This window comes from Sander vitreus, unplaced genomic scaffold (genome assembly GCF_031162955.1).
Source record: "Sander vitreus isolate 19-12246 unplaced genomic scaffold, sanVit1 ctg238_1, whole genome shotgun sequence".
Taxonomy (NCBI): domain Eukaryota; kingdom Metazoa; phylum Chordata; class Actinopteri; order Perciformes; family Percidae; genus Sander; species Sander vitreus.
Window position 1 is genome coordinate 60,717 of NW_027595414.1, and position 21,222 is coordinate 81,938.

Sequence of the window (21,222 nt, forward strand, 5' to 3'; positions counted from 1 at the left end):
AAAGTTTGCACAGTATTGCCTGAACGTGCATGTTAGTCTGGACTGCACAGAACTCAGATGTGAGGCACCATCATCACTCACCCTCTAGTCAGAAACATTCTCCTCCTACAAGAACACCAACACTTTCAAAGATCTAATTGGCATTGCCCCATGTGGTGTTATCATCTTTATCTCACAGCTATTCACAGGTTTGATATCAGACCGAGAAATTACATGGCAGTCAGGGATCCTCAGCCTGTTTGAGCCTGGAGATGCGTGCATGGCTGATAAAGGCTTTGTCATTGACCAGATGCTGTCTGATGTTGTGGCAACCCTCATACCCCCCCTTCAAAAGAGGCACCAGGTTCACCCAGTAAGAGCGGTTCAAATCTGACCTGCGGCCCTTTGCTGCGTGTCATCCCCCATCTCTCTCCCATGTTTCTTGTCTATCCACTGTCTCTCACTCTGAAATAAAGGGAAGAAGCCCCAAAAAAATCTTAAAAAAAAAAAAATGGGTGAGGGACATATAGAGATACTTTAATTTCAGGTATGTTTCCATATATGTGCCAAAATAAAATATATCAAGTTCATCTTTCATTTCATTGATCAGCGACTCATCAAGCCAAATTTGCTCTACTGTGAGGTCGCTTTGTGTGGATGTGATGAAATCACACCATTTTAAACCAGTTATGGCTAACTGGCCTTGCCAGAAATACTTGTGATTTTTTTTTAGTTTGGCCTGACCACCAATAAACTTCACATGCGTAACCTCTGTTATACTGTTAACAATTGGGCATTTCATTTCGGCTAACCCAAAGGGGGGATTTGCTGTGGGATCATACACTTTGGCATCAGGGCTAGCACCAAGTTAAGGCGCATCAGGATTCACAACGAATCCAGAAGGAGCGACACTGACATTGCAAAGGTCACTGTACTGTTGTAAAACTTCTGGCTCAAGGTCAATACCCCTTTTCATGGCAGGTGTTTGCCTTACTCCCTTCATGATCCTGGCTGCCAGAGCCTGACTAGATGACTCCCCTCTAACGCTACAAACTTCACTGAATCTACTGGAAGTTAGGCAGGGCTGTCGGACTTCCTTCCACAAAGGATTCTCCGACTGCCCCCTTGTATTCTCTTCAATGATAATTGCCAATTCACGGGTTACTTCTAAACTCTGTATGTGATAAAACTGATGACAATTGGGGGCAAACTGTAGATGCCGTTTTAATGTGTAGCCACTAATTAATGGGAGTTGTGGGAATGAGAGGGCATCTGGATGTTTAATGATTTCTCGGGGTATTACTGGTGTGCACTTTTAAGAAAGAACTGAACCTCAAGGCACTAGTCCATCCTCTGCAGGCAACAGCTGCTCTGCAAAATAGAAGGAAACTCCATACAAATGTATATGCATATGTGATGTGTGGGTTGTGTGAGTGTAATACTAGAATTTCAAACATCGTTATGGAGTATACAGTATGTATGGCTATATCTGAAGGACCCACACATATCTTACATTACCATGTGAACCATTCATATGGATGAGGTGTAGAGGGGGATTGATACACTGTGCAGAAACATCTACACTAGTAGTGCAGAATCAGTATTCCAACAGTGTGCACTTACAAACTTTAAACACACAACTTCCATCCGACAAACTTACCTGTGTCCTTGGTCGGTGCCATGATTGAAGCACACCAGTGCACAACAGTGGGGTTGGCACAGTTTTCAGCCCCATGGTGCTGTAATGAGCCGTTTGAAACAGGAGTGCAACCACATGGTTGATAAAGCCATTCCAGCAGCACACGAGCAGGAGCATCCATTTAATTTCACAGGTTTAATGACATGCAGCACAATCTAGAAATGGAGAACATATACTTGATGGAAAGTTTGGATGTTTAGGCTATACAGTAAGAAGCATTTACTTGACACTAGGAACATTATTGTGAAACTAGGTTGAACAAAATGAAGGCAACAGCAGTAGAACAACAAAAAAGGGACATTGCAACAGCAATAGAACAACAAAAAAAGAGCATCTGCGACAGCAGAAGAAACAAAAACATACTGAACAAATGCACCTGAACCTGTGTAGGTGTGAAACCATGCTCTATTCACTACACATTACAAGTTTGCAGTATTTTGGTATTGTAGCACTGTCTGGATCCAAACTGTAAATCGGATGAAATCCAACAGGGATCAGAAAGATTAGACTACTATCTACATGATGTCCTGTTGATAAACAAAAGACTACAGAAAGCCAGTAATGCATGTTGATGAGTAGGGACTAGGGCATGATTTCGGACTCAGGCCTGGACTTCCTGACAATGTAACCTGAAGTGTATGTGGCTCTTCATTCTTTTGCATAGAACGGTAGCAGCTCGCCTGCACTACCACTTCCTCACTCACTAAATCTGACACTGCAGCAAAAAAGGGAAAGATTATCACATCATACTGAAAAAGGATTCATTAGCTTATTAAACATAACAAGCTAGCAATCAGCGATAACTCGCCAACAGAATTCAAGCCACTTACCTCTATAATTGAAGATAAAATTCTCGTAGAAGAACTTCTATCCTTTGTCCAGCTTGGAAGATTTTACCTTGGAGTGTTCATTCACGAGTCGCACCACATCGTCTTGACTCACTTTTGGGAGATGCGAGAGCGAAGTACTCCAGCGATAATAACCGGAAGACGCAGTACACTGCTTCAGCAATTTTTGGCGGTTACTTCCAGCGTTCTATTGTGATGCGATAAAGGCCTATAGCCTTAATGAAGCAGAAACGCTTAATGTCAGATAACGTCCATAATAATTAGACTTTGGGTTAAATTTTTTGACCGTTTTCAGTGGTTATGAGGAGCAATATGAGAGAGAAATGTTGTGATGATTGATCGTTGTTTAGGTACATTAAACCACATTAAGCTTTTTCATGTTATGACTTATAAAGCCCATGAGAACCGTGGAGAATCAACCCATAGCCGCTCCGCTGCCCTGCTGAAAATGTGAAGCAGAAACACTTAATGTCAGATAACGTCCATAATAATTTAACTTTGGGTTAGATGTTTTGAAGGTTTTCAGTGGTTATGAGGAGCAATATGAGAGAGAAATTTGGTAATCATTGATCATTGTTTAGCTACATTAAACCACGTTAAGCTTTTTCACGTTAAGCATTTTAGAATGTCCTGTTCATGGGAGTGATGGCTGGTGTCAGAAGCCTTTGCAGTGCAAATAGTAGCCGTGTAACAAATAAAGCCTGGTAACGTAAAAACTGAAGTAGCACAAATGTTACTTTTAACGGCACAAATCAGCACAAACGTAACACAAACGATTGAGACCATTTTGGGGAGATTTGGATATGAATGGGGGGCTGGTGACGTCACTGGCTAGAAAATGTAAAGTTTAATTACTTTAACAGCACAAACGATAATTTTTATGGCACAAACCGGCACAAAGGTAGCACAAACAAATAGCAATGTTTTTAATCATTTTTGGATGGCATCGGGGGCCAGCTTCACGCAGGTATCTTCCATCTCTGTGTATCAGTGATTGTCTTGTTACCACCGCACCCGCGGCGCTACCATTGGGCTCTGGTGGGCCTGGGCCCACCCATTTTAGGTCCGGGCCCACCCATTTTAACCCAGGCCTATAGTGAGTAGTGAGTGATTTTCATTCTAGCAGTTCATCCAATAAGCAGCCCGAGGAAAGCTTTGAGTGAAAGCTTCTCAGCCAATCAGCGGCTTCTACCCCACGTGTGGACTCTTAAGCCAGCCCACAGGCTGCATCGTCACCAGCAAGTGATCCAATGAAAGGAATGACGTTGGCACGCAAGCTTTTCAAGCAAGCTCAATGAGACAGACACAGATGGTAGCAATTAGCTAATATGAAACGCAAAGCAAAGCAGCTTGTTTTCATTTAAATTCAGCAAGAAACGCTCCGAGGAGCAGGAGGAGGAAACTCTTGTCATTTTAGTTACGAGTTACCATCCTGCTCAGCCACCCTCTCCCCATCAAGTCCTCTCGTAGCCATCTCCTCACACCAGCAAGTCAAGTAGGCTAACAGTTAGGCTAACGTTAACGTTAGTGTCTGGCTGTAATAATTCCGTTTCAGTCTTTTTGTGTATTGAACGTTCAAAAGAGATAAATGAAGTTAGGCTTACTGCCAAGGTGTATTTGTCCGCTTCAGCACTGAGCTGAGGACAGCGACACAAGAGCCACACAGGTAGGCTACTGAGTCGCTGTCCTCAGTGCCACAGAAAAGCCCTGAAACAAAGATTTTTTGGCTTATTTTAACTGGCCCATCCAGTTTTCTGGAGGCCGACCTACAATCAAAATCCTGGCGCCGCTAGTGTACCACCATAGTTATTCTGGATTTGGTTTCCTGTTTCATGTTGTCTATTAATAGCAGTGTATGTGGACTGTCCTGCTGGCTCTCTGTCCTTCTACGGAGTCTCCCCTGACTCACTGATCCACCTCTACACCTTCAACACCACATTCACTGAACCTCTTTACCCTGGGTTTGGGTTCTGGTTCTGGTTTTCTGGTGCCTCAATGTCTCTGTGTTCTCTGTAGGAGGAAACAACTTCCTGTCCTGTGCGGATAGTAGGAAACAGTAGACCAGAAGCCAATTATTGTGATATTGTCTTCTGCAGGTATGTGTATCTCTTTGTTATATTCTTTTTGTTATCTGTACATTCACCCAAACCCACGTACTGTTAGAAAGTATAAAACATTGTTTCTCATGTTTTTCACATATTTCTTATAACTCCTGTAAGGTTTTTAATTGTATTGCTGAGGAGCAGAGGTGTAGATAGTAGGAAACAATAGACCAGCAGCCAATTAATGTGATATTGTCTTCTGCAGAGACTTGTGGACAACTTTACCAGTTAAAACAGTTAAACTACACACACAGAGCTTTCGTTACAGCCTTTACAGTTATGTTACAGTTTGTGAAAAAAAATCACTATTTACAGAGTAGAACTGTGGTTGTTAAAACAGCGCTGTGTAGAAACAGCAATCATGCAGACAGAAATATGACTTTCTTCATGTTTATGCCCGTTAAGCTGATGAGAGACATTGGGCTAACACCACTTCTCCAAATATCAGTGGTGAAGTTTACGGGCAACAGGCTGCTGATGTGCTTTTTCACAAAGCAGCTTTCGAAACACGGTTTCTGTGATAAGGTGACGGCTGGGAATCTCTGGGCTCCAGTACACTGAGAAGACGTGGAAACCCAGTATTATTAACAACTGACAATGGCTGGTCGTCAAGTGTAATCATGCATTGGGCAAGAGCCTAGTTATTTTTTTACAGCCAAAAATCTCTAAACGGCTGGCATTGCTTCTCTTCTATCGTCTATACCTGCTTTACAGAGAAGTTATTGTGACATTGCTATGAGGTGGTATTGGGTGTGGTAGTATCGGAGTAATTTTATGACTACAAGTATGAGTAAATGCGCATCGGACCGATACCCGATACTGGCATTGGTATCGGTGCATCCCTAGTCTAAACTGGACTCAGGGTTTGATTATACCAATAATTTGTTCCTCCAGTGAACTATGGCACAGTTTGGTGAAGACTCCAGCCAGTTTGTTGAAGACTCTAGCCTGGGTGACTGGAAGGTGATTGGCTCTGGTGGTTTTGGACAAATCTACAAAGCCAGGCATCATCAGTGGGGCTTCGACGTGGCCATTAAACTGCTTCTTCAGGGCGAGGGGTAAGTGCTTACAAAGGGTTTCCTGTTTATAACTACATAAAGTTGTGTGAATTACTCATAATGCAAACAAACACACACAGGACCGAGAAGTCTTTGCTGCATGAGATCAAAATGATGCGTCAAGCCACCAGCCCGCATGTTATGGCCGTCCGAGGGATCTTCAAGGGTCGAACGCCCTCTGGCAGGTCAACACAGCTTGGTCTGGTCATGGAGCTCATGGAGAGAGGATCATTGGCCTCCCTACAGGTAACCAGGGGTGGAACAACTACTCATATATAATAAATAAAAATACTCATGCTGAAAGTAAAAGTCTTGCATTAACAATTAAAAAAAGCATAGAATAAATAAATAATATATATTTGTTGTCTGAATTATACCGTTTTATGTTCAATCAGTCATTTTTAAAGAAAAGAAGAACATTAATATAACAGCATATTCCAAACCTTTGAATGGTAGTGCAGGTTATATGTGTAGCTCACTATCTCCACTATTTGTGGATCTGTAACTCTGGAAACAATCTTACAGGAAGCATTGAGGGGAACTCCACCCTGGCCCCTGGTCTTCAGACTGGCTCACCAAGTGGCTCTGGGTATAAACTTCCTCCACAGTCTGCCCCGTCCCGTGCTCCACCAGGACCTGAAGCCCCAAAATGTGCTGCTGGACGATGCTCTCAATGCCAAGGTGAGTCAATTCAATTCAACTCAATTTTATTTATAGTATCAAATCATAACAAGAGTTATCTCAAGACACTTTACAGATAGAGTAGGTCTAGACCACACTATAATATACAAAGACCCAACAATTCCAGTAATTCCCCCAAGAGCAAGCATTTAGTGCGATAGTGGCGAGGAAAAAAAAAAGAAACATGGGACAGACCCAGGCTCTTGGTCGGCAGTGTCTGACGGTGGCGGTTGGGGGTGTGACGAACAGTGGCAATAATAGTCACAATAAAGATAATGGAACAGTGACTAGAAATAGTAGTTGTAGTAGTTCATGGCATTGCAGGACATAGCAGGACGCAGCAGGACACTGCAGGGCACCGCAGAGCGTAGCAGGGTATAACAGGTCATAGCAGGGTGTGCAGCAGGACCAGGGCCACAGCTGCAACCATGATTTAGGTTTCACCCTAATCCAAGGAAACATGCTGGGTGAAAAAAATACATTAGGACTACGGGGCTATTGAAGAGCGATGTGACAGTTACCAAGGCATAGTATCATCCCTGTGTTTAAGAGAGCCAACTCCCTTTATGCCTTCCCCTCAGTAACCACCGCTTCTGCTATGCCCTCTTCTGCCGTACGGCAACACCAGTATGTTTTGGTCTATATTAAAAGGAGTTATTTTAGATACTTCCCTGATTAGTTAGTTTTTAGAGAGACACACACGCCCTTACTAAAAAGGACCCTCGCCCGGGTCAGGGAACCCAGAGGCGAGGCAAGAGGTTTCAATGCTACCCAAGACGTCCCCAACTCACGGGCTCTCATCCCCCTGTGTATGAAAAGCACTGCCCGAGGGGATCTTTACAACCAATGATTTTTCTTCAGTACTCACGGTTTTTCAGCCACTCCTCCCAGGGTCAACGGAGGTCCCCTCCTTCTTAAGGACGCCCGCTAGCCTCCTGTGGTCGCCGATCTGAGAGAGGTCAAGTGCTCAGGGGCTCTGACCAGCCGAGCAGGTGGGGAAATGCACTCCCACTGGGAGATAACAGGAGGTCTGCCTGTCTAAATCGGTCCCCGCCGGGCTGCAACTCGCCCAGGTTAAAGAGGAGTCTGCTCTGGCCCCTGTGAGGGGAGGCCCCCCGCCTAGACGCGGGGGTGTAGAACCTGTTCTGAAGAATCCCAAAGAAAGCAAAGAAAGACATTTTGGTTTGTTTTTTTTGGTTAATACATTCTATGCAGCAATAAAGTTTTAGCTGTTTTGGGGTTTTCAACTGAACCTCCATTCAACACTATATCTTTAGATAATAATGTTTGGAGGTGTTTAGGGTCCAACACAATCAGTTCAGTTTTGTCTGAGTTTAACATCAGAAAATTGTAGGTCATCCATGATTTTGTATCTTTGATGCATGCTTGAAGTTTGGCTAACTGACTGGATCGTCTGGCTTAATGGATAGGTATAATTGGGTGTCATCCGCATAACAATGAAAGTTAATTGAGTGTTTCCTAATAATATTGCCTATTAGCTATTGCTATAATGTTAACACAAAGCTAAATAGTTTTTTAACGTTTGATAATGAGGCCTGCTATGACATACTTATGACAAGTTATGTTGTTTAGGTCAATGTCAAGTTGTCATAACACAAACATTTCAAACAATGCTAACTTAGCATTAAAAAGAGTAAAATGACTCTTAATTACAACAGACATGAACATTCATAAAGACTCCTTCATGTTCATGATTGGTTTCATGTCAGTCTTCTGCACACCCCTTCAAATAAAGTGTTACCAAATAAAGGACCTCTTTCCTCTCTTTGCTAATTCTCTCTGCAGCTTACAGATTTTGGCCTTTCGCGGATTTCCTGTAGCGTCACACAGGTTTCCAAGGATGATGAACCACTAGGGGGGACGATCTATTACATGCCACCAGAGGCTTTAAAAAGCACATCGTACAAACCTACCAGAGCCTTTGATATCTACAGGTACAAGAGCATCAAACCAGCACTTGAATAAAAGTGTTTTATTTATCATATAATAAATTAATAACTGGAGATGGGATCACTCCAGCTGCCATGCTAACACATGTTCAGTCTTGAGAGGAAGTCAAAATATCAGTCGCTTACTCCTTTAACAGGAGAGGGAATTGTTTTCAGGTAGGAGGGATACTAATATGATTTCATGCACAGATTTCCTTATTGTCATTAAATATCCTCATTCTCACATGAGCATTAATTTACAGATGACAGCAAACCCTAGCCATCAATCAACCAGGGTGTGTTTGTTATCATATGGATTATAATCCTGACATGAAACTCTCTTTGTCTGTCTTTTAGTTATGGGATACTCCTTTGGTCCATTGTCACAGGGAAACAACCATATGAATGTAAGTGACTGTGTCTTTAGCAGTCCCTCCAGGATTTCGCAGCCTTTTTTTGCAAAATGCCTGATTTTGCATGAGCTTTTGTAAGGAAATGCGAAAAAAGTTGTGATGTTTTTTGTATTTTTGATGCAATGAAGTTGTGAGAGACAGTGAAAATTGCAAAAAGAAAGGTAAAAATAAAAAATAAACTTATTTTGGGCAGAATAAAACTACTCTGCGCATGAACACATGGTCTGAAATGTTTTGCAGTCTTTCGCTGTACATTTTGTTGGTAAATGTGAGATGTTCGAGTCATACATGTTTGTTATCATGTCAGAAATAAGGAAATGAATTTGACGACGTTTGTGTGTTACGTCAACCCGTTCTCACTCCCGCTTGGTCAGTGGCTCTCAGAGTCACATACTGACGCAACGTCTGGCACGTGGGACTGTGATTGGTTCAAGTCGTGGGAAACTCCGGTTATTGGTCAAATTTGCAGTAAAGTTGCGGTGATGGTGATGGTGATGGTCAAAATTGCGAGTCGCACCGAAATTCACGTAATTGGTTGAATTTGCGTGAATTGTTGCGATCGCGACATCATGAAATCCTGGATGGATTGAGTTAGCCTCTCTCACTATCACTGCTCCAACACATCATCTACCTTTATCTTAGAGTTTTCTCATTTGAGTGTTTTGTTTGCATACTTACTCGTGGTGCAAGAATAGCAGGACTCTGTAAGTGTAGATGGTGCTGCCTTACAGCAAAAGTCACTGTGGTGCTGCCAGTAATATGTGAAATAAATAATTACAGTGCTTTACTTTTCATATATGAACAGTTCTTTAGGACAGCATGTCATTTGCTACTGCTACTCAGTGCTAGGCCTGAACTAAACGCAGTTGTTTTTTACGTAATCACAGTTTCTTTGTTTATCCATCCATCCATCTTCGTCCGCTTATCCGGTATCGGGTCGCGGGGGTAGCAGCTCCAGCAGGGGACCCCAAACTTCCCTTTCCCGAGCCACATTAACCAGCTCCGACTGCGGGATCCCGAGGCGTTCCCAGGCCAGGTTGGAGATATAATCCCTCCACCTAGTCCTGGGTCTTCCCAGAGGCCTCCTCCCAGCTGGACGTGCCTGGAACACCTCCCTAGGGAGGCGCCCAGGGGGCATCCTTACCAGATGCCCGAACCACCTCAACTGGCTCCTTTCGACGTGAAGGAGAAGCGTCTCTACTCCGAGCTCCTCAAGGATAACTGAGCTTCTCACCCTATCTCTAAGGGAGACGCCAGCTACCCTCCTGAGGAAACCCATTTTGGCCGCTTGTACCCTGGATCTTGTTTTGTCGGTCATGACCCAGCCTTCATGACCATAGGTGAGGGTAGGAACAAAAACTGACCGGTAGATTGAGAGCTTTGCCTTCTGGCTCAGCTCTCTTTTCGTCACAACGGTGCGATAAATTGAATGTAATACCGCACCCACTGTGCCGATTCTCCGACCAATCTCCCGCTCTTGTCCCCTCACTCGTGAACAAGACCGCAAGGTACTTGAACTCCTTCACTTGGGGTAAGGACTCATTCCCTACCTGGAGAAGGCACTTCATCGGTTTCCTGCTGAGAACCATGGCCTACGATTTCGAGGTGCTGATCCTCATCCCAGCCGCTTCACACTCAGCTGCGAACCAATCCAGTGAGTGCTGATGGTCACAGGCCGATGATGCCATCAGGACCACATCATCTGCAAAAAGCAGCGATGAGATCCCCAGCCCACCGAACTGCAACCCCTCTCCACCCCGACTACGCCTCAATATCCTGTCCATAAATACTACAAACAGGATTGGTGACAAAGCGCAGCCCTGGCGGAGGCCAACTCTCACCTGAAACGAGTCCAACTGCTTAGGCACCGTCCCAGACTTCCATGCAATGTTGAAGAGGCGTGTCAACCAAGACAACCCCTCCACACCCAGAGCTTTAAGCATTTCTGGACGGATCTCATCAATTTCTGGGGCTTTGCTTGGAGTTGTTTAACTACCTCAGCAACCTCCACCAGGAAAATTGACGACAATCCCCCATCATCCTCCAGCTCTGCCTCTACCATAGAGGGCGTATTAGTCGGATTTAGGAGTTCCTGAAAGTGCTCCTTCCACCGCCCTATTACCTCCTCAGTTGAGGTCAACAGCATCCCATCCTTTCTGTACACAGCTTGGATGGTTCCCCGCTTCCCCCTCCTGAGGTGGCAAACGGTTTTCCAGAAGCACCTTGGTGCCGACCGGAAGTCCTTCTCCATGTCTTCTCCAAACTTCTCCCACACCCGCTGCTTTGTCTCTTTCACGGCAGAGGCTGTAGCCCTTCGGTACCTTGCAACTGCCTCCGGAGTCCTCTGGGATAACATATCCCGGAAAGACTCCTTCAGTCGGACGGCTTCCCTGACCACTGGTGTCCACCACAGTGTTCGTGGGTTACCGCCCCTTGAGGCACCTAAGACCCTAAGACCACAGCTCCTCACCGCAGCTTCAGCAATGGAAACTTTGAACATTGTCCACTTGGGTTCAATGCCCCCAGCCTCCACAGGAATGCACGAAAAGCTCCGCCCGAGGTGTGAGTTGAAAGTCTGTCGGACAGGGGCCTCCTCCAGACGTTCCCAATTTACCCGCACTACCCGTTTGGGCTTATCAGGTCTGTCCAGAGTCTTCCCCCACCCCCTGACCCAACTCACCACCAGATGGTGATCGGTTGACAGCTCCGCCCCTCTCTTCACCCGAGTGTCCAAAACATACGGCCTCAGATCAGATGAAACGATTATAAAATCGATCATTGACCTTTGCCCTTGGGTGCTCTGGTACCCAGTACACTTATGAGCATCCCTATGTTCGAACATGGTGTTCGTTATAGACAATCAATGACTAGCACAGAAGTCCAACAACAAACAACCACTCTGGTTTAGATCAGGGAGGCCGTTCCTTCCCATCACGCCTCTCCATGTGTCTCCATCATTGCCCACGTGCGCGTTGAAGTCCCCCAGCAGAACTATGGAGTCCCCCACTGGAGCCCCATGCAGGACTCCACTCAAGGTCTCCAAGAAGGCCGAATACTCCAAACTCCTGTTTGGTGCATATGCACAAACAACAGTAAGAGTTTTCCCCCCCACAACCCGCAGGCGTAGGGAGGCGACCCTCTCGTCCACCGGGTTAAACTCCAACGTAGCGGCACTCAGCCGGGGGCTTGTGAGTATCCCCACACCCGCCCAGCGCCTCACACCCTGGGCAACTCCGGAGAAGAAAAGAGTCCAACCCCTATCCAGGAGTATGGTTCCAGAACCGAGACTTGAGGCTTTGTACTCATGCTATTACATTATCTGGGTCAATTGACATTGATGTAACAAAAAGAAATTTGTTAGTTAAGGTGGTAGGGTGGGGTTTTCCGTCAGACCGGGAGGGGGGGGGACTACAGACTCTGTACTAGCCTACATTTAAGAATTATTTATTAAACAATAAATATTAAATTTAAATATAATATATTTAATATATAATTAATATAATAATAATTAATAATATAATTAATTAATTATATCTATCTAGATGGCTATCTGGCCTATTGTACCAAAATAGTTCTGTTTTTCAGTCTTCATTTTGGCGAAGGTGCAGCTACTTTCTTCCGTTGCTTTGCTGTCTGAATGTCGGAGTTTCGTGGGGGGCGGGCCAACACACGCACACACACAAACACCGGCGCACACACCAGACGCCAGCCACTACGTCACTTCTGTTTACCTCAGGCTACTTAATTAGCTAGTAAGTGGCAATTTTTGGCAGCCAGCCTTCCAAAAGATCGAACAATGAAATTAAATGTTAACCGATCATTAACCATTGACCGACAAGCAGGAAACGGAGTTTCAGTTCATCGTCCGGGAGGCTCTGACACATTTTCCGCAGTCTGTGTCCGCAGACAGTTGTAGGCTTGTATCGGTTAATGTTCTGTGCATTGTCGGACACATGCAGCCACTTTCCTGAAACCGCTTGTGAGACTCACAAGTCCACAGCAGCCCATGGCGTTTATGTCCGAGCCTGTCTCCATCGCCTCCACCTGCAGGTTATCAACTGCATGGTTTGGAATGAAAGGGAGAAAACAGGACAGAGTAACACGGCAGATATCGTTCATTTGACGACATAGTTAAGGAGGCAGGCGTGTTGCTAAGGCAGCCACCTTAACTGCAAAGTGCTGCGGAAAACCCTGAACATGGTTGCATCCTACTTCAATGACCTGCATATGTGCTTTGCCCTCCAAGATTTCACCACCGGGTGGCAAAAGTTAGAAGTAGGAATCGCCATGGGTTGTGCCATCTCTCCCATCCTGTTCGTGTCAGCCTTTGAGGTAATCCTCGTCGGAACAAGACAGATGGTTGGAGGGATCAAGCTACCATCTGGGCAGAGACTACCCCCACTGACGATGTACATGGATGACATCACCAGCCTCCTTCAGACAGCAGCATGCACATCAAGACTGCTGAAAAGGATGGATGAGTTGATGTCATGGGCTCAAATGAAGATCAAGGCATCAAAATCACAGAGCCTGTCTCTCAGAAGAGGAGTCAGAAACGACAGCACCATTTTCGTCATGAGGGAGAGAAAATCCCACTCCTCTCTGAGCAACCCATTAAAAGCCTGGGGAGGCAGTACATGGCAGAGCTTATGGACACAGAGATGGGGAGAACTGTGATGAAACAGCTCTCAGAAGGCCTGGCAAAGATCGATCAAAGCCAACTCTCAGGGAAGTACATGGTCTGGTGCTACCAATTTACGCTCTACAGGTGGGTGATGTGGCCACTGAAAATGAGTGAGATCCCCTCACCACCGCAAGTAAGATGGATGGAAAAGCCAACGCATTCATCCGAAAGTGGTTGGGGCTGCCACGGTGCCTCTCTGAAACGGGCCTCTTCGGAAGGAACACCCTCCAGCTGCCACTTCAATCCATCAGTTTGGGCTACAAGCAGGAAAAGACCAGACTTGTTCTCGAGTTGAGAGAGTCCACTGACCAGGCTGTAAGGAATACAAACCCCAAGGTTCTGACAGGCCGGAAGTGGAGCGCCCAAACTGAGGTCGACCAAGCCGTCAGTCTTCTGCAACATCAAGAGATTGTCGGCAGAGTCCAGGCAGGAAGAGCAGGACTAGGGTGGGGAGAAGCGCAACGGTTCTGGTCCAAGGCCAGCCACAAAGAGAGGAAGGAGATGGTGGTGGCAGAGATGACAAGAATGGAGCAAGAGCGCTACAAGATCAAGGCCGTGTCGCAGGGCCAAGAGGGAAGCTGGACAACCTGGGAGGGAGTTATCAACCAAAACATCACCTGGTCAGACCTGTGGAGGATCCCGCAAGCAAGGCTCAGCTTCCTCATCTGCTCAACCTACGACATGCTTCCTTGTCCCCAGAACCTTCAACAGTGGTTCGGGAGTGAGGAATGCTGCACACTCTGCAATACCCCTAACGCAAGCCTGCAGCACATCTTGTCAGGCTGTAAGAACGAGTTCTCCCAGGGACGCTACAGATGGCGCCACGACCAGGTCCTGAGAAAGCCAGCTGAGGTGCTAGAGGGGCATCGACAGGGCAGCAAAGGGGTACCACCAGCAGAGAACCACAACCACATTAGCTTTGTCATGGAAGATGGGGGGGAGAAGAAACATCAAGCCAAGAGAAACACATAGGCCATTTTGCCCTGACCAGGAGTGGAACATGAGAGTAGACCTCAACAGGCAGCTCCATTTCCTGGTCGAGATCACTGCTACATCTCTCCGCCCCGACATAGTGGTGTGGTCCACCAAGGCAAAATCCATGCTCCTCAATGAGCTCACAATACCAGCGGAGGGGGGGATCAAGGTCGCCTACGAACGCAAGAAGGCAAAGTACTCAGAACTGGCTGCTGAGTGCCAGGAGGCTGGCTGGAAGACCACCATCTATCGAGTGGAGGTTGGATGCTGAGGCTACGTGGGGCTGTCAACCATATGCCTTCTGAGGGACGCAGGAGTGATCGGAGGGAACCTAAAGAAGTCAACCAAAGAGCTAGCGGAGGAGGCAGAGAAGGGGAGCTTTTGGCTCTGGCTGAGGAAAGAAGCAAGAGCTGGGGAAAGAACAACTAACCCCGACTTCCGTCAACTGCAGGGGGTGACAGGGAGACGTCCTTGTCACTGCTCCGCCACCAGGAGACGTTCCAGGATTAAAGGAGCTTAATTTTGGTGAATGGTGGTTCCTGGCTGATGACCCTGCAGCAGACCCGTGGGCACCGGAGGAGGTGCAACTGGCAGCAATGCCTAGCAGGTTGTTCCACCTACCTGTACATTTCACTGAGACAATTAATTGTACAGTCAAATTTGGAATTGTTACAGCTCTATTCAATGAAATTTACAACAGCAGGTGGCAGAGTTGTCACATTTAAAAGGATTTAACCTGAACGTGAACCACATAATCATCAGTCCAGACCGTCTGTTCAGGTATTACAAAGGTCTCATTTAACCTCAAGGCCACTCTGACAGCCTTTTTGAATTCTTCTTCCAATGTAGCTGCAAAGCCAGCCTTAGTGATGTTGCGCATCCCGCTGGGAGACCGCCCAAAGCTGGATGATATCAAGGGCGATGCTGCCGGGTTGACAGAGTTGACAGGACTGATGAAGAGATGCTGGGATCATAAACCTGAACGAAGGCCCATAGCCCTTGGTGAGGAAACTACTTAATTTACCTCTGAAACTGAAAAATAGCTTGTGATGCCTGGCTCTAATGTTATATTCTTTACTCTATGTTGTGTACAACAGAGTGTACAACTGAGACAGAAAAACTGTTCAAGATGCACAAACATGAACTCAATGATGCTGTCCATGAAGTGCTGAAGAAACTGGTGAGGAACAAATCTCTTTATAAACACTCAAGTTTTGACACAATGCAGCAAATCATTGTTTTTTTCATTGTATAACTGGCTCTTTCTCTTTTCAGGACCAAAAGGAAGGAAAAGGCATGGCAGCAGGAGCGCAGGTTCAGAGGGTTCAACTCGTTAAGGCTCCAGGTCTGTATTCATAAACTACTGTTGCCTGGGTCCAGACCTTTGAATCCGTCTGACACCAAGTTTACTGATTCATCGTCTGGCATTGTGACATAAAGCAGCGGTTTCTTAATCAAAAAAATATTGAAACAATGACTAACGATCATCCAATCAGCGCCATGGGCGGGACTAACGCTGGTTTTAAGTGTTTCTTGACATCGTACTTTGTTTTTACTTTCACTCCAGTGGTGGCCAGAAAATCGGTCAAGTTTTACCGTCTGGCCCTGTCTGTCTTTACTGTTTACTTTGCGTGCATACTCTGGCCAATTACAACCAAGTTAGTTAAAGTTGTGTTTCCCCCATAGGCTCCCCCATAGCTAAATAGTTTTTAAGTAGAATGACTCGTTTCACAAAAAGAATTTATACAATTCAGTCCGATAACATTTTGGAAAGTCCAGAAGAGTGGTGATCCTTCTGGACTTTTCGACTGCCTTTGACACAGAGAACCACTCTGCACTATCTCTGCTCACATCTTACCTCACAGACAGCATCGAAAGTTGGTCCGACCAAAAGAGGTAGTCAAGTTGAACCATGGTCCGGATCGTTTCTAGTGTTTAATAATTATTTGGATGGTTCGGACTTTCGGATCAAATACAGGAAGCTTTGGCAGGATATCTTTGTGTTATAAGAATGGGGAAGCTCCTTTAAGGAAAAGCTCAGAGCTTAGTGTGTAGGTGAGAGAGAGAGAGACGGTGTCAGCGCTCAGAGCAGACAGCTGTCGGCTATCAGAGCAGAGAATAAATCAGCAGTTTACTTGTTAAGTGGTAGTAAATGTACAGCATAGGTTTCAGTTTGTCTCTGAATAAATGCTGCAGCAGTAAAGTTCCTGTGTCTCGCTTCTCAACAATGCAACAAAAAAAAGAGCCGCAGCAGCACGGGGAGAGCAGCAGTCAACTGGAAAATCTCCGACACAGAGCAAGGAGACGAGAGGACGGGGAAGCCCGTCTACAAACCAATCAGTTACAACTGTGGGGAGACGCAGCTCACATATGTGATTACGACAGGACGTAGTTATGTCATGTAGAGTTCTTTAGTGTGCTTGCATAACTGCAGTGTGAAACCAAAACTTACCAGTTAAAATGCAAAAACATGAACCTTAGTCCGGACTTTCAGGTGTGAAAGCCCCCTTAGAGAAGATCTGTGTCAGAACCCTCTCTCTACACCAACTCTCTCGGTTTTGTTATTTACTCACATGGCTTTTCCTACCTCAGCTAAGAACCCAACTAATTCTCTCTTTTCCCAGTCTGAAACACAGGCAAATGTAAATGGACTATGTTGACATAATAGTAAAATAACATAGTGAAAAATGTAATTTATCCTCCTTGGATTATTTTGTCATTCAACCTTTATTTAACCATTAACAGCCATTAATAAAATATGACTTCTTCATCTTCTAGTGAAGGGGATCCTACGGCCCCTGAGAGTATTGAATCTGCATGCTGGTCCACAACAGAGAGGGGACCCTCTCAGGTATGAACATACAACAAGAGCTCAATCTCTGCAGGTGCTTCTAATTTCTTGTCCTTCAGCTGAAGAACTTCTTCACTGTTCAGAGGAGAGAGTAGGCCTGCGTTAGGAAATACATACAGAAGTTTAGAATGGAAACCATTTTATTTTATTCCTGTTAGCAGCATGGCTCTAGGGATAGTTATGTTGGTCCACCACTTTGTTCCAGTCTGAAATATCTCAACAACTACTAAATGTGTTCTGAAATTTATTCCACAGAGGATTCATCCATAGTGATCCTCTGATAAACATGGCCCATTAAGTTAAGGAAAAGGTCGTGGGTGGGCTTACGTTTCCGTGACATGCGAGAACGGGATGGAAAAGAAGAAAGCAACTTTAGGAAACTTGACTTTCACCCAGGAGAGCGGGACACGAATCCCACTCTCCTGGGTGAAAGTCTTGTGTTTGACCCATCCACCTACCTCCTTACGCGGAATTTCGGCCTTACATAGTACTCGCTACAGTAGTCGCTCTTAATGCTACGTCATCTTCTCATTGACTTTACATTGGCATTGTTTTCCGTGGTGGCCACACAGATTTTTCACACATTACGTGCCACCACCATGTAATGCGCTGTTAACAATTCGTGATCAATTCATGCATTATGTCTAACAGCAGTTAGGACTCATGTTGGATAGAAAATCATTCTGACTGTGTTTCTTCCTCCAGGGTGCAGAGGTGTGATCTGATGAAATGTAAGTGCGTTAGTTTCTCTTTAAATACACAGCTGATAGTTTTTATTCATTAGAACATTACTGACTACATGCATCATTATTAAACTTTATATAAATGAACATGAGCACACGAGCACAGAATAAAACCTTCAAATGTGTCTGATGATAAATTGCTGCTGTGTTTTGGGTAGCATTTTTTTATTTTTATTTTATTTAATCTTCATTTAACCAGGTAGGCCGTTGAGAACAGGTTCTCATTTGCAACGGCGACCTGGCCAAGAAACGCATAAGCGTGCAAGACAACATACAGTTTCATATTCAATACAATACAGAAATACAGAATACAATAGGCTACATAAAGTGCGGATTAAGTAGGCAATAACAAAGCCGGTGCAAGGTGAGGTGTAAGTAAGACGAAGGACATGCGAACGCGATATGGTAATAACACAATGTACATGAATAGACAGTCTGCTGAGATGTAGTGTAGAGCCAAACAAAACAAAACAATGGAGTTAGTACAAATTATGATCTAGTTAGTGGTATTGAATCAGTTTTAACGCAATATATTTAAAAAGGCAGTCTATGTAAATGCTGAAATATATTGTAGAGTCGATATACAGTTAGTGCAAATTTTATGACCATCGCTAATAAATGATAAATTAATAGTTAATTTAACTTAATAGTTATTTTACAGTTAATTAACAACAAAATGATAATTTATGTTTGCTAATTATTAGTTATGCTATAATTCATATTATTTTAACAGTTATTTGTTGCTCACATCATATTTTATATATTTCAGTATTTGTAAATGATTACTAAATTGTATCAACAAACATTTGGATGGTTATTATAAAGTTGTATTTGATGATTATAAAACTTGTTGTAAAGCTATAAACTATGTTTTATTTCATAATCTATAAACATTGTTATTTAATGCTTTATAAACCAGTTATTAATTATTAAATAAAGTTTAACTAATGATGTTATTATTAACTGCTGCTGTGTTGTGTCTCGTTCTCTCCGTCAGATTCCTGTAAACTCACACTGGACACAAACACAGTGAGCACACACCTCAAACTGTCTGACAACAACAGGACGGTGACATTTGTGGAGAAGGAGCAGCCATATCCTGATCATCCAGAGAGGTTTGAATACTGGCCTCAGCTGCTGTGTAGAGAGGGTCTGACTGGTCGCTGTTACTGGGAGGTTGAGAGGAGAAGAGGAGGGGTTTATATATCAGTGAGTTCCAGAGGAATCAACAGGAGAGGATACAGTGATGACTGTTTGTTTGCACGTTATGATCAGTCCTGGAGTCTGAGGTGCTATAATGGTGGTTACTATTTCTGTCACCATAAGAAAGCAACAGCCATCTCCTCCTCCTCTGTCTCTAATAGAGTAGGAGTGTATGTGGACTGTCCTGCTGGTTCTTTGTCCTTCTACAGAGTCTCCTCTGACTCACTGATCCACCTCTACACCTTCAACACCAAATTCACTGAACCTCTTTATCCTGGGTTTGGGTTCTGGTTCTGTTTATATGGTTCCTCAGTGTCTCTGTGTTCTCTGTAGGAGGAAACAACTTTCTGTCCTGTGGTTTAAATGTTGGTGGAGGACGTGGCTTCACTTTGGTTCACATTTGTCTCACTGATTGCTCGGAGCCTCCATGTCAGGAGTAGAGATTGTCTCAGACATGCACCACAGATTTGTAAACAACTTAAATGTTTATTATGTTCAATGATCATTCTGTTACATATCATAGTCACGACCACAAATATGAAATAACATAAAATAGCAGAAATTGCTCCAACATCCCGGCCCCTAATTTAGCAGTATCAGACAATTACAATAATAAGCACGGAGCCATCATCAAATAGAGTTGGGATGTTGGAGCCATTTATACTATTTTGTTATTTAGAAAATTCCTGAAATCTGAACAATGGTTAAATGGGCCAGCCTTTCTGAGACAGCCAGAGGTGAAATGGCCAAAGCATCCAGAGATTTCCACCACTCTTTTTGACGATGACCCAGAGATCAAGAAGACTGTGGAAGTCTTTGACACAGGTGCAACAGAGGCACACGATCCAGTCATCAAACTCATACAAAACTTCTCTTCATGGGATCACTTTAAAAGAGCTACCACTAGACTTCTACAATTCAAAGACCTGCTTATGCACTTGAGTAGGAGGAAGAAGTAAACTGTAATCGCTAACCAACAGACTGATGAATCCAGGATAACACCTAAGGTGCAGATCCATGAACATCCATCAGTTGAAGACCTCTCACGTGCTGAAGAGGCGCTCTTACGGTACATCCAAAGGCAACATTTCTCAGAGGAGATCTCCACACTGGAAACTGTAAAGACTGCTGTCAAGAAGACCAGCAGACTTTACAAACTCAACCCTTTTCTTTCTGATGGAATACTGAGAGTAGGCGGAAGGCTGAATAGGATGGCAATGCCCTTCAAACATCCAGCCATTCTACCAAAAGCCAGCAATCTAACCAGCTCCTCGAACACATACACATTTCAGTGGGCCATGGTGGGAGAAATCGAATGCTTTCAAAGCTTCACCAGAAATACTGGGTTATCAGAGCCAATTCTGCCACCAGAAAAATAATAAAGGACTGTGTATTCTGTAGACGCTAGCACGCTCAACCTAATGTGCAGAATATGTCAGACCTGCCTTTAAATCGTATAACACCAGATCACCCTCCTTTCACCTACGTGGGAGTTGACTACTTTGACCCAATTGAAGCAAGGAGGGGTCGGACTGTGGTGTCAACAGGGCAGTCCATCTAGAGCTGGCCTTTTCTCTGGACATCAATTCCTGCATCTCTGCTCTACAAAGATCCATGTGCAGAAGAGGGCAGGTCAAAGAAATGGTTTCTGACAATGGAACGAATTTTGTGGGAGCAGAACGTGAGCTGAGAGAATCACTTGCTCTTCTGAATCATGACAAGATCCAGCCGGACCTGTCAACAAAAGGCATTAGATGGACTTTTAATCCTCCCTTTGGCTCACACCATGGAGGCTCATGGGAGAGACTCATCCGAACCATCAAGAAGGTCCTCTATTCCATTGTTAGGCAGCAAGTCCTGGATGATGAGAGCCTGCAAACAATCCTCTGTGAAGTAGAGACAATCTATGAACGATAGACCCATCACTGCAGTTTCAGATGATCCTAGTGATCCGGAGGCCCTCACACCTAACCATCTGCTCCTGTTGAAAGGACAACCCTTGCTGTCACCAGGTGTGTTTAATAAAGAAGACTGCTA

The 21,222-nt window shown here is 44.6% G+C and overlaps 1 protein-coding gene across 1 annotated transcript; it reads left to right on the top strand.

The window, feature by feature from the left end:
- The first annotated feature begins 5,528 nt into the window (after positions 1-5,528).
- LOC144513382 (receptor-interacting serine/threonine-protein kinase 4-like) lies at positions 5,529-19,518 on the top strand. Its single transcript, XM_078244441.1, has 9 exons — positions 5,529-5,686; positions 5,767-5,932; positions 6,212-6,367; positions 8,174-8,322; positions 8,674-8,723; positions 15,238-15,390; positions 15,486-15,568; positions 15,664-15,733; positions 18,980-19,518. Exons 1-9 carry the CDS (start codon positions 5,529-5,531, stop codon positions 19,516-19,518), a joined length of 1,524 nt encoding a protein of 507 aa, XP_078100567.1.
- The last annotated feature ends 1,704 nt before the right edge of the window (positions 19,519-21,222 follow it).

What these genes read in the sequence shown, in the direction of transcription:
- LOC144513382 (XM_078244441.1), top strand. Translation starts at nt 5,529, where the DNA reads ATGGCACAGTTTGGTGAAGACTCCAGCCAGTTTGTTGAAGACTCTAGC. An exon ending in GATCATTGGCCTCCCTACAG is followed by an intron (nt 5,933 to 6,211) that starts GTAACCAGGGGT and finishes ACAATCTTACAG; the next exon opens with GAAGCATTGAGGGGAACTCC. An exon ending in AGGGAAACAACCATATGAAT is followed by an intron (nt 8,724 to 15,237) that starts GTAAGTGACTGT and finishes CTTCCAATGTAG; the next exon opens with CTGCAAAGCCAGCCTTAGTG.